At 37.2% G+C, this 12751-nt stretch overlaps 2 protein-coding genes across 3 annotated transcripts; both read right to left on the bottom strand.

Annotated features, from left to right (window-relative positions):
- Positions 1 to 1224: 1224 nt before the first annotated feature.
- On the bottom strand, positions 1225 to 4949 carry LOC140774228 (uncharacterized). Of its 2 annotated transcripts, none has more exons than XM_073117133.1 (5): positions 4351 to 4949; positions 3706 to 4270; positions 2940 to 3432; positions 2694 to 2775; positions 1225 to 1623 (listed from the first exon to the last, which is right to left on the bottom strand). In XM_073117133.1, the coding sequence occupies exons 1-5, from the start codon at positions 4489 to 4491 to the stop codon at positions 1414 to 1416; spliced, it is 1491 nt and encodes a 496-aa protein (XP_072973234.1). In that variant the 5' UTR covers positions 4492 to 4949; the 3' UTR covers positions 1225 to 1413. The 2 variants fall into 2 exon arrangements, with proteins under 2 accessions (XP_072973234.1, XP_072973233.1); XM_073117132.1 differs by having other exon boundaries at positions 1225 to 1635; positions 4351 to 4945.
- A 555-nt stretch (positions 4950 to 5504) lies between these two features.
- On the bottom strand, positions 5505 to 12165 carry LOC140774148 (alanine aminotransferase 2-like). Its single transcript, XM_073117018.1, has 15 exons — positions 11789 to 12165; positions 10261 to 10311; positions 9887 to 9937; positions 9683 to 9748; positions 9558 to 9619; positions 8707 to 8785; positions 8528 to 8632; positions 8317 to 8427; positions 7782 to 7919; positions 7298 to 7372; positions 7041 to 7161; positions 6795 to 6949; positions 6603 to 6677; positions 6130 to 6333; positions 5505 to 5972 (listed from the first exon to the last, which is right to left on the bottom strand). Exons 1-15 carry the CDS (start codon positions 11975 to 11977, stop codon positions 5856 to 5858), a joined length of 1599 nt encoding a protein of 532 aa, XP_072973119.1. The 5' UTR covers positions 11978 to 12165; the 3' UTR covers positions 5505 to 5855.
- Between the last annotated feature and the right edge of the window lie 586 nt (positions 12166 to 12751).

Raw genomic sequence — 12751 nt, 5'->3', positions numbered from 1 at the left:
AGCAACACCCGATTTCAAAAGGTCGATGATCTATGAGAGTAAGCTGCAAATAGATAATATTAGAGCTATTTAGCTTTTCTTCAATGCTTGTTTTAACTTAAAACATTAGTTAATGTAAAAGCAATGCACTCTCACTTCATACCTTAAAACTTTATACTTTTTTTTTATTAAAAAAAAAAAGCCCTAAATTCTGAGACTATCATCAACTCAAGCATCTTCAGGTTGGGCCTGGGCCAGGTCCATACTCTTGGAGGGGGATCAAACTTCCTCAACATTTAGTGAGGTTAGTCTTTAAAAGAAGAGTTTGAATGAAGATGCACATCAACAGTTACAGTAGTACTGCAGTAGAAGAACAGGCTAAGGCAACCTGGACAAGGAGACCAATCCAAATCCAGACCAAAGACTTGTCTTCTCAGAATGCCTGTTAGGTTGTTGTTTGGATTAGAAAAGAATGGCCTATTAGATGCTCTCCTATGTAATATTATAATCTAATCCAACCTATCTCCTCCTCTGTGGTCCTGGGGATCCCTCCACCTCTATCTATATACTGCACTGCAGCTGAGTCTTCCATTGCCTAAATGATCCAAGCCCTTCAAGACAACCACCTCACATGGGTATTCTGACTGCCTGACACCCCCCCTCCCCAGATGCTTTGAACTGTTCCCTTAGTTGTACATCCTATTACTGCTCAGTTTTCTCCCTCTCAATTTTTAAAATTTTCAACGAAGAAACTATTCTCTCTCTTTCTCTCTCTCTCTCTCTCTGTCTCTAAGGCCAAGAACGCACAGAGCTCAAGAGTTACAACAAAGCTTGGGTTTTGTGAGGTGAGACAATGTATTGCTTACAGCAGTTATGTATTTTGTGCATTCAGTCAAAGAGGCACATGATTTCAGAAAGACTAGTCTTTGTTTCTTTCTTGGTAACATTGTAGACTGACCTTGGGGTCATTTAAATTTTGGGCTTGTAAAGCCCAAGGAGTTCTTCAGACCAAAGTATAAACAAAACAGCAGTATTTTAAGTCTTGTTATTGTAGTAGAAGACAAGTTGTGAATACATTTTGAAATTATGAGTAAGGAAATCAGATGGAAAATAAAGCTTCCAAGTTCCAATTTTTTGTCCTTTCACCTTCTTAAGGTCTGCAAAGTTTATATCTGATCAAGGAAAATTCGAAGTTAAGTAGATCAAAAGGTTCCTTTTTTTTTCTATATATCATAAAAAAAAAAATCCTGCAGTTGTTTCTTTCATTTCATCAGTTCAACAAAGTGACATGAGTTATGCCCCCAACTAAGCAAATTTACTTTGAATAATACAAGAAGAAACCAAATAAACCCAGTAATTGTTCAATCTTCTGCTGACCCTTTCTTCTGAGTTTCTGGAGGAAAAGGAATTGGTTTATGCTCTATTTTTTTAGTTTTAGAGATTATTGTTGCAAGAAAAGCAGCCACAAGATGTGTAGCCTGAGAAATGAGAGTTACTCTTGCTCTTCATCTTGCTTGCGTGTTCATATGCTTTCTGTACTTGTTGTGAGTGCTGCAGCTGGGCTGTTGCTCTCCATTCTTCAGCTTTCCTATGAACAATTGCCATCCTTTTCATCACCTTTTCTTCAAAACAAGATCTCATCTTCTGAATTTTCACCTATGAATATTAGAAAACTTAAACTTTTATGCAGTAAGGACTCAACATGAAATTTAGCTCATTCAACCAATAAGGAATTGTCAATATGTCTAAATGGCACCAACTCCATAATATTTTAGCTCAGAATATCAAAATCATCTTTTCTGAGGAAGCACATTAAGAAATGTCCAAAAACCAATCCTAATGGTTGTCGGTTTCCTGATTGTAAGTTCTGTCAAAGAGATATATTATGAAAGAAATTGGATAGAGACTTCAAAAGCATAAGGACATACATATAATATAAAGACAATTACATCATTGACACAATCGAGGAGAAAGAAACACGTATGAGTTATCCTAAGGGTCAGATTTAAATGTGTTCAAATGGACGACCTTCACATGGCTTAGCGACAGCAAGTATATCCTTGACTCTAAAGAACCATCAACCAAACTCCAAACCTCACGGTTTATTAAATCAAAAGATATAGGCCTAAGGACAATAACATTAGGCACATGTGGATTGAAAGACAAGGAGAAACAGGAGATAATGTCCAGCTCTTCATAATAACTCAGCTATGAGATAATAGCAAGGAAGACATTGAGGTAAAACAGGGTCAGAATAGTGGTGAAAAGACAGCAGATAATCCTGTACTCTCATTTTGCAGAATTATCATGGAAAGCTTTCTGCAAATGAAATTGATTCTACCACCCTAAATTTTTCATCTTCAAACTTTCAAAATAGAACACGTTCGAACTTTCCTATTTGAGCAAAAATAGCATTGTTGAATATTTACAGAGTTTGGAAAATGACTGAAGGCCATGAAGATCTACTAGGATTCTCAGTTGATGGTTTTGTTTCTGAGAAAAGCATTAACAGAATTGCCGTGAGTGGCATATTAGGCTTATCCTATCAGTATTAGCAACAAGTTTCTATGAAGAACTACTAAAATTAACCTAGGATTGTGCACTCAAGTGTTAACAGAGAGAGGGAGAGACAGAATCCAATTTGTAAGTCAAAAGACCGATATCAATTCTAAGAGTAACAGAGTAAGAAAGGAAATGATTCCATATATTCCTACCTCCAACTTTCTTGATTGTGCTTCTGCTTTGGCACTCTGCAGGTTCACCCACGCTTGAATTTTTGCCTCTTCTCTCTGATACCTATAGGATAAAGAACATCAAGAAAAGCTATGATAAAGTAACATATGGATAAAAAAGCTATTTGCACTCTAAAATTGTAAAAAGGGAAGGAGTGGATGTAAGTTAACATAAAAAGAATTTTGTATTTCAGATCATAATCTGCAAGCTTATATTTAACAGTTCACCTGATACAACTCTTAGTCCTTTCCTCCTCTTCCCATGCAGAAGCTCTAGATTCGGTAATGCTCTTCCTTGCACCACTTATCTCAAAATGCCTCAGACTCTTCGAAACTTCCTCTTCTTCCTCCTCTCTTGAGCTCCAATTCGAGACCACTGAATCATACTGTGCGCTGAGCTCAAGCTTTGCAAAGTGACAGTCCTTCAGTTCGGAGATATCAATGCTAGAATTGTAAGGCACCAAGGGACCAGACCTGCTTGCTGGAGTATTATGCCTTGCAGGTGAAGAATTCTTAATAGGAGTGTGGCATCGCGATGTGGTCGAGCTACCCAGAGGTGTCATCTCAGTCCCGACGTCTCTCCGGTTACCCTCAGGGATTACTTCTGTCGTCGCATCTTTCATTACTTCGCAGTATGAACTTCTGAACAGAAAGTTCTCTTTTGTAGGCTCTGAATACAAGAAATTAGGAAGGATTGACTCCACATTGTCTGTGAACTTATCTGCAGTGATATAAGAGAAAAGATTATAAGCAAATTAAGGTAGACCCAAACGATTCGATTCTTATTGTTTGTTAATCTCATTAAAGTTGCAGCAAGTTGCACTATACTACCATCACCAACTACTAGAGAAAGTACAGAAGAGGTAGTAACAAGATATAAAGCAAGAAAAAAGAAATGTAGAATTTTTATAAAAAAATCTGGAGAAAATGAGGGGAAAAAAGTAAGCTAATGGTTAAGAAAAAGCAATTTTTTTAAAAAAATTTCTGTGTTAACCTTTCAGGAGCACTTCTGTAGATGCCCTATGCAAAGTTGTATTTGGATCTTGAGACATCACTGGCATCATTGGCCCATGAAAGCTTAGTCTTGGTGCACTTGGAGCCTTGTCCTCACTGGCCATCATTTTCTCTGGAAAGGTATCTCCTTTTTGGTGGAGAACACCACGGTTCCTGGAGATCTTTGAAGGGTCTGATGGTTTTGTCACATGAGAAGGGGATTCATTGCAAGAACTACTGATCAACCACTTCTCTGCATCTTCCCACTTGGAAGGGATGCTCTTCCTTGGGAGCTGTCCAGGACTAAACTTGAATAGTGGCCTTCCCGGTGTGGAGGGAGCCTCTAATCTTCTCTGCTCAATTGAGCTCATCCCTTCCCTCCTCCTTTGTGCTGAGGTCTCCTGTAGGCTTCTCTGACTGCTACTACTCCTGGTGGTCATAGGAAATGCCTTCACAAAGTCTGAGGTTTCCTTGAGATTAAGCTTGCAAAGTGGATCATCAAAGGTAACAGCGAATGGGTCTTCTCTGTTGGTGCAGTTAAAGCTTGAATCACTCTCCAATGAATCCTGGAACAAAGAAAGAAAGAAAATTAGCTAATGCTTAGAGTTCAAGACTAAGAAACCACAATGTCTAGATATAACTTTACCCTCCTATTGCTTAAGAAAGCAGATGAAGCTTGGAGATATGCTGAAGCTTTTAGCTCCATTGGAGATAGGCTAGTAGTAATCACTGATTTGGGACTTGAGGAATCCTTGGTTTCTTTAGCTGCCTTCCTAACTTGAATCATTCTTCAGGAAAGAGAAAAGGCCTGTTCTTTTCTCTCTTGGTCACCCTTTTCCCTGAGATAAATGCCAGGCTTTTGGCGGTTTGGATTGTGAATCCACTAGCTCTTTTTTCCCCCTTTCCCTTGTCAATCACAACAGTAGCATTCCTTTTGGGGAATACATGGAAATAATAATAATTAATGGGCAGGGCCTTCTTGGTTCTCTGGAGGTTTATGGTCTGAAGAAATGGAGAAGAAGAGGGAGGAGAACAAGAGGTTAAACTAAAAAGGGAAGATTTGGAAGCTGATAGAGATAGACTGAGAATAAGTGAGGGAGGCAATAATTTGAACTCTTGCTGTTGTCCAGACTCCAGAGGTTAAAAGCTTCTCTCTGTATTTTATATTGCCTTTTCTTTTTTAATCTGACTGCTTGCTGCTTACCTGTCATATAGACATATGGCCATGAATTCGAAAGGGCAGTGATGAATTCAACTGTGCAGTGGCATGGAAAATGGCAGTCTTCTTTTTATATTTTTTTTTGGGGAAATAGCAGTCTTGCATGTTAAAGTTGTGTAAGAATTAAGAAACATGGACCTCCCCCAGCCCTAGTTTTTAAACTGACATCTGTTTGTGTATATGGCCCTGCCATAGATGAGGACAAATGGTCTCCGAGCCCAAGGATATTATAAGAGTAGGCAAACCCTTCTATATTAAAGCACGCGCAGTTACAGAGACTCTCTTCCTTGCTGCTTTATAGGGCAATGACCTAAAGGCTGGGCAAAAATTTTCCAGGCTCTGTTCTCATTAACTCAAAAGGAAAGAAAGAGATCAGCTTCATTCATAGTTTAGTTGTAATAACACATTAACATAGTATGAGAGCTACTAAAACCAGCCTGCAAATATAAAGAGAACAACAATTGCACCTGGCAAATATAGTTAGAGCTGCAAAGAGTGAAGGCCCCATCAGAGATGAGTAATACTGTACTACCATATCATTGGATGTCTAAACAAGATATTGAATACAATAAGCACAGTAATTATTTCTGAATTACTGAATTCATTTCAACTTTATTGCTCAGAGCTCCGCATTAATGTTCCTACAGAAGAACCAGACCATTCAATGATACCATATATGACTATGACAAACAATCTATCTGGACATCATCCTCAATAAATAGCACAATTTTTTGCAAAAAAAAATATCTGAAACTTATGGCATATGACCTCCTCAGTCAAGTGAGAATGTTTGTTTGATCCACCCACTGAAAAACTTGAAGATGGATGGCAAGATTATTCTGTTTCAAATGATGCTAAACATGAAGAAGAGTGGTGACTCCTCACTTCCTCAGAACTCTACCTAGTTGCAGCCTGCAAACAGGATTCCCAGATTAATCACGGAATTCTTCCATGAATGCTTCATGGAATGCCTTGAGCCTAGAAATGATGGCTGGAATCTTATCCTCCTGCGGCAGGATTGTGCATCTGAAATGCCATGTCCCAGGGACCTAGATCGGAATAACAGGGACAAAAAAGAGAAGAAGAAGAAGAAGTGTTAGAACAAAGATAACTATTGCAGCTGAAAAATCAGCTTCTTCCCATAAGTGGTTCATCCATACAGTTAGTAGCCCATATCAAGCAGCTTGATATTAACAATCTAATCACCTGTCCAAATCCAGAGCCAGGAACAACAACGATTCCAGTGGCCTCAAGAAGGCGGCGAGCATAAAATGCATCTGGAGGTGTGTTCACTGCTTTGGCAACTTCAATTGCCTTCTGAGGTAGGCAAAGGCAAGGGAACAGATACATTGCTCCCTCAGCCTTGTTGCATGTGACACCTTCTAAGCTATTAAATGCATCTTCCAAAGCCTGTATCAGGTAGGAATATATAACAATCATCACAAGCTCTAAGATTGAGAATCCCCTTTTGACACATCTACATAAGAAAACTCAAGTTCATAACACTATTAAAGCATATCTCCTGAAATGTGAGGAACCTAAAAATAATGCCACAGATCAGCACATAAAGCAAGGACAAAGAAACAAATGCATAAACCTGGAGATAATGGCAGCTACATGCATGCCCACATCTCCAACTAACTTGAGGACAAACACCGCCAACAGATAGGTGAACTAACCTTTGCACGACGAGCCAAGGAAGAAAGAATACCATCCCTCTCTGCCATATAAGATTCATATGATTCATCGCCAACCTGCAGGTTCATCCGGGTCATTTATTTCTTGCAATCACAACAATGTTTATAGATGTACTTATTAAGAACAAAGTTTCTTCAAACTTCAAAGTAGAAGATAGATCAGTTATTATTTACCTTTGGTGGATTCATAACAAGGCTCGCAAGAATCTGGCCTGAGATGTTGGAACAAAGGTTTACAGATGCCACCTTGTAAATTTGATCTCTTACATCAGGACTGAAACCAGTTATCTCCATGTAACCTCCCCTTTTACCACACTCTCCATAGTACCCTAATGGAATGGAAAATCTTAAGCTATATAAAAAACAAGGATAATCAGCTCAAAATGGCATGCATAACGATAAAAATAAGAACTGGTATACCCTTTGAAACTGATTGGAAGGATACTAAGGATAGATCTTCATCGCCATATCCCATTGACCGTGCTATCTTTTTGAAAGAGTTAAATTTTTTGTTATCAACATAGATATTTTCTTGGTAGACCTATAACAAAAACAAAGTGCATTAGTTACTAAAGAAAGTCAGCTCACTGGCAATACAAATGCATAAGCAAGTAAATTCAAGACAATTGTGGCCTTAGGAAATGGCTCAACGTTTGAACCATATACTGATGCTGCACCTCATCTGCTAGAAGAACTAGTCCTTCTTTCTTGCAAAACTCTACAACTTCACGCTGATTTTCCTCTGCAAGAACCTGGAGAAAGTTCAATGTTAATAAACAAATATAGTACTAGCAGGAATAACTTACTAACATTGTTACAATGTAAACCATAATTAGGGCAGTACTGCAATGATGTAGGGTATTACGGCAATGCTAAACAAAAGGTGCCTCGAGGAAAAACTTCCCACGAGGCTAACAATAATGATTTTAACTATATTCAGGAGGAATATATGCATTTGACAATTGAAATATAACAATCTTTAGGAAAAAGGGAATAAACAAGTACTATGTCATGAGTTTATTGCCCACAGTAACCACAGACCCCACTACACAAGATAATCTAAGATAATATTTAATTGCAGGTACTTCAAATATATAAGAAAAGAAAAAAAATAAAATTGGATACATGTTCTCATAATCCGTAGTAAGAGACAGAAAGAACCTGTCCAGTAGGATTTCCTGGATTTATCACTACTAGTGCTCTAACAGTAATTCCTCTTGATCGAGCTTCTTCCAGTTGTTTCTTCAGCTCAGCAGTCTCCAATCCCCACCCTGTAGCTTCATCAAGATAATAAGGGACCTGCAACCAAATGCCCCTTTATTAGTTCTTCAAACATTCAAACTTCCATTTGAGGACCCTTACATCATTAGCATACATTGTCTGTCTTAGTGACAGATTTATGTGACTAAACAAGAATATCATACACACACTAGTAAGGCCAAACATCTTAACAGGTTTCTATGAGGTATTCTGATGCATCACTATCAAATTTTCTATTTGAAGAACTAGTTAATGGTATTCTTATGCATGAATATAAAATTCGACATATTCTAACTCAAAATATTGCACATAATGGACAGATAATTCAAACCAAGCAAAGAGAGGTACATCTGACAATTCGAAAAGATAATTGTTACATAATTTAGCAGATAATTCAAACTGTTCAATGATTCTAAAAGCTCAGTGAAGAACATACGAGAGAACCACCATGAAGAGCAATTGAGGCAGAGTACAAAGGGTACTGGGGTATGGGGCAGAGAATGCCATCTTTCTCACAACTAATCAATAGTTGCATCATCATGTGCACCTAAGAGTTGAAAATGGAGAAAAATAAGAGAACAGATGGGAAATATATATATTTGGCAAGAAAAAGACTTATGCATAAAGATGGGAAATCAAGTAAATACTGCTGGGCTTGCTCCATCCGTCAGGAAAATATCTTCTGCATTGGCAGGAAAACCATCACGAACAGCAATTCCCTCAGCAATTGCATCACGTAAGCCTTTTACGCCCTGAAAAAAGAATCACACATTAATTCTCAAGGCCATCTAATTAAGAGGAGAAGCTTCTGATAGCATGTTCATACCTGACTATGACTGTAGGCTCCAGTAGCCCTACCAGGAATCACGTCCATAATCTGCCATGCCCTTGCTATAGCATCTGAACTGCAAAATGAACATATAAAGGTAATACTTTGGCCGCATAATGCAGCAGTAATTTAATGATGTAAATGACATCCTAGAAAAGGTTAAAAGGCTTGATACAGTTGTATAATGATTATTGAAAAATAGCCATCAGGTCTGAAATATAGGCCTTATTTAGATTGTCGGCTGACACTAGCATACAAGTGATAACAGCACATTATACCATAGGAAGATTAAAGAACTGAGATCCCACAAGCATGTGCATGAACAAAGTAAGGTAGCAATGAAAACTATGCAGTATGCACTAAGGTTATGTTGACAGAACACAAATTTCATGTTGTTATATACATTCTCTTCTTACAATGTAAATATGCTGTGAAATCTCCGTATGATAGAAATGAAAAGAGGCTTCTGCAGTTCCTAAAGTAATTGAACAATTCTAGTAAGCCAACATTAGAAACTAACTGCCAATGACAAGGAAAGGAACAGCAAGAAGAGATTAAGCCCAAGCAATCTTTCGCAGCAAGCTCCTTTAAATCTTTTATCTAGAAGAATGACCTAAAAGTAAACAAACTTGTAGTTACAAAGATAATGGAGAAAGTATCTGAAAAAGACACTAGTAATCATGTCATAATTCAGATTTTCTTTCAGCAGCACCATTAGTTAGAAAAATGGAAAAGCAAAAGAGCTTACTATAACTAGTCATATAGTATGCTTCTTGTGGACCCAAATACTTGTGACAGTAACATTTGTTTCTAGTGAAGATGTACGCTGGGTACTGCTAACAGTTTACCTGAATAAAGCATGAGTTTCGCTTTTGTCCAAAAGAGATGGATGATCACATAAAGAAAGGACCTGAAAAGCCTACGTAAGTATCCAAGAGAAGCAGCAATGGCCAAACTTAGGTAGAACACTCACCTCCCGGAAAAATGTCACCGGCAGCTGACCAAGAGACTGGGGATTTCCAATATTACAATAAAGTATCTGCCAGAACATTTGGAAGAATGTGAAATTGAAAGAGTACATGAAATGAAAATTGGCAATTTTGTATCTGCAAAATCAAGCACATGGAAGACTAAAGAACGCAATCTATTCAAGTGCAATGGAAGGTAACTCACACACCTCATCAAAAGGATGTGATCCTGGTTTTGTTTGTAACTCTTGTTGCAAGCGCTGGAGAAGATAATGACAGATGTAATTTCATTAGCATCTATCTAGAGAAATTACATTTAACAAAATCTTCAAGTAGCATAATCCTGGACATTTTCCTAATACAAAGTTACTGTGAGTAGATAATTAGAACATAAGAGACCAACGAAATCCTGTTTCATCTACTAGATCCCTTCTTTTAAGCAGACAACGAGTAGTGTATGTCTGGCTGATTTCCAACCAAATAATATGGCTTTCTTTTAGTTATGTGCACAAATATCTTCCTCAATAGAGATAAAAAGAAATAAATGTTATACCAAATGGACATAAATAACAACTTAAAGTACCTGAGCATGGGCCACAATCTCTCCACGGACAGCATATTCACATTTTAAAACCTTAAGGAAGATGGAAGTCAGTCAAAGCATAATAACTTGTAAAAACATGATATGGTGAAGGAGATAAAAAGATGTGTTTCAGAAAGGAGAATTCATATTAGCAAGACTCTGCAGCCTATTGTAGGATCACCTTCCAAGCTGAAGTATATCAAATTAACTCAGAAGGCAAGGATTTGCAGATATAATTAAAAAGTGCATATATCACTACATGAATGGCATGATCTGAAGTTATGTGAATATAGCCACAAATGTGTGATGAAAACCAACTATTGAAGAAGCCAAGAGAAAATGCCTCACACGGGAAATATAACGCACAGTAGTGATATGCTGATTGTTTATAAATAAGCAACAAAGCAATATATTAAGCACCAAATTTGGAGTTATATGATGTTACCCAATAGATTAATCTCAGATATCCAAGCAGGAAAAAAGAGGAAGACAGAATTAATTCTAAAGATAATGAGATAATATAGAAAAAAGAAACAGTGTAAAAGTAACAGAAAGTACTCATTTCCGCAATCATCAGGATGTGAGGGCGAAAGTAACAGATATGAAAAGAAACAGTGAGGAAATTGGATCTCCCGAAGAGAACAAATAATTTGAAAACATGGACAAGAATATAAAACTATAAATTATAGGAAAACTAGCCTCATGTCAACTGACTAATAATAATTAAGTCACAAGAAACAATTAACAGAAGAAAATTAGAATAACCTAAAGAATACTGAGAAATAATGAAAAATTAATTACAGAAATAATATTAAAAATCATTATATAAAAGCAAGAAGAACAGATAATGCGACAGATTACTTGCCACCTAGATATAAATTAGCTATAGTATTGATGTAAGACAAACAAGCAATTAAAGCCAACCAACACAAATGGAAAATCTTGGGGACAATTATCTTCTTGAGACATCTCCAGCCATAATTTCATTCAAATTATAAAAGGATTAAATGTACTCTCAAGCTTGACGGACTTAGTATTTACTATCTGTTATTGGTTCGTGCTATTTCTATACAACAAATTATATATTAGTTTATAGTGCCTTGTTCGTCATACTTAGCCAAATGAATATGTAGTGTGTAAAAATTTCTAGGTTTGATTCCTTCAACTTGATCATTATCATATTTTACTTGTTGTACTCAGCAGTGCTAGCCTTCTAGGTTCAAGGATTAAACGTAGAATCCTATCACGCCATCCAATCTAACTGTTCAACAACGCTAAGCAAAACATTCCAGAGCATCCCACTAATTCAACCATAAACCCATATGATAAAAGAGGAAAAAGATCAGGAATAAGAAGAAATCTTAGCAACCAAAAATTAAGCGAACGGCATCGCCTTTAATCCAGCAAATCCAAAATACCTTTGATTGATCCACCAAAATAAAACGAACCAAATGCCAAACCATCAATCTAATCCAACCAATCAAATCAAGAAGCCACCTTGATCCACCAAAAGGAAAAAAGATCCCACCTTCGGATTGATGGACTCCATAGTAACAGGAAAACTCGTCGTAGGGGCCATCGTCGCAGTCGCCGCCGCCGCCGCTGCCGCCACAGTAGCAGGCGAAGAAGAGCAGAAAGGCGAAGAAGGACAAGATCGAGAGGAGAGCAGAGCACCAGAGACCAATTTCTTGGCTTTCTCCACGGCGAATCGACGCATTGTTGCGGCTGGAGAGGCTTATATAAACCCCCGGGGGAAGGCTGCGATTGAGTGATAACGAGGTCTAGGTCTTGGCCGTTGAGAGTTGAGAGAGAGAATCAACCAGATTCTTTGCGAGTTTATTCGCTCTCTCCCGGCGAATTGAGAATCCAGCAGACGAAAACAGTGGGCGATATTAATGTTTGGTGTTTAGTGGAAACTAATCTCCGTCCCCTTCAAAATAGGAAAGTAAATAAAAAAATAAAAAAATCTTTGTCTAAAATAATTATTTTAAAAAAAATTACAAAACTAATCTTGCTTTCAAAATAGGTGAGCTTTTTTATTTAATAAAATAGGTGATTTTTGGCCACCTCACTCCACACAACCTCACCTTCTTTTTGCCTAATCTCCACCTTCTGATAAATAATCTACAGCATCATGGCAAACCACTTGGAAATTTGAATAAGAAATATTATAAATAATTAGTAGTTAGTACTAATCACGGTGCCCATTTTCATTAACTTTCAGATGGTGGACCTGGTTGAACCACTCCAAAAAAAAAAAAATGTTCAAAGGAAGGCATGTAGGCATTAGGCATATGACTATTAAATTTTAGATAAATACAATAAGATAGGAGTAAGACGATGTTGGAGCCCCATATTTTAATTTAATTGTATTCAATTTTTTGATATAGTATATTAAACTGAACGTTCTGTTTTCAATAATCGATGCATATTTTGTTATCGTAAAATACACATAATTTATATATATGATAAATATTAAAAAAATATTATA

Source organism: Typha angustifolia, chromosome 13, assembly GCF_048772165.1.
Source record: "Typha angustifolia cultivar Huaian chromosome 13, ASM4877216v1, whole genome shotgun sequence".
In the NCBI taxonomy this organism is placed as follows: Eukaryota; Viridiplantae; Streptophyta; class Magnoliopsida; order Poales; family Typhaceae; genus Typha; species Typha angustifolia.
This window is presented reverse-complemented; position numbering and strand designations above follow the sequence as displayed.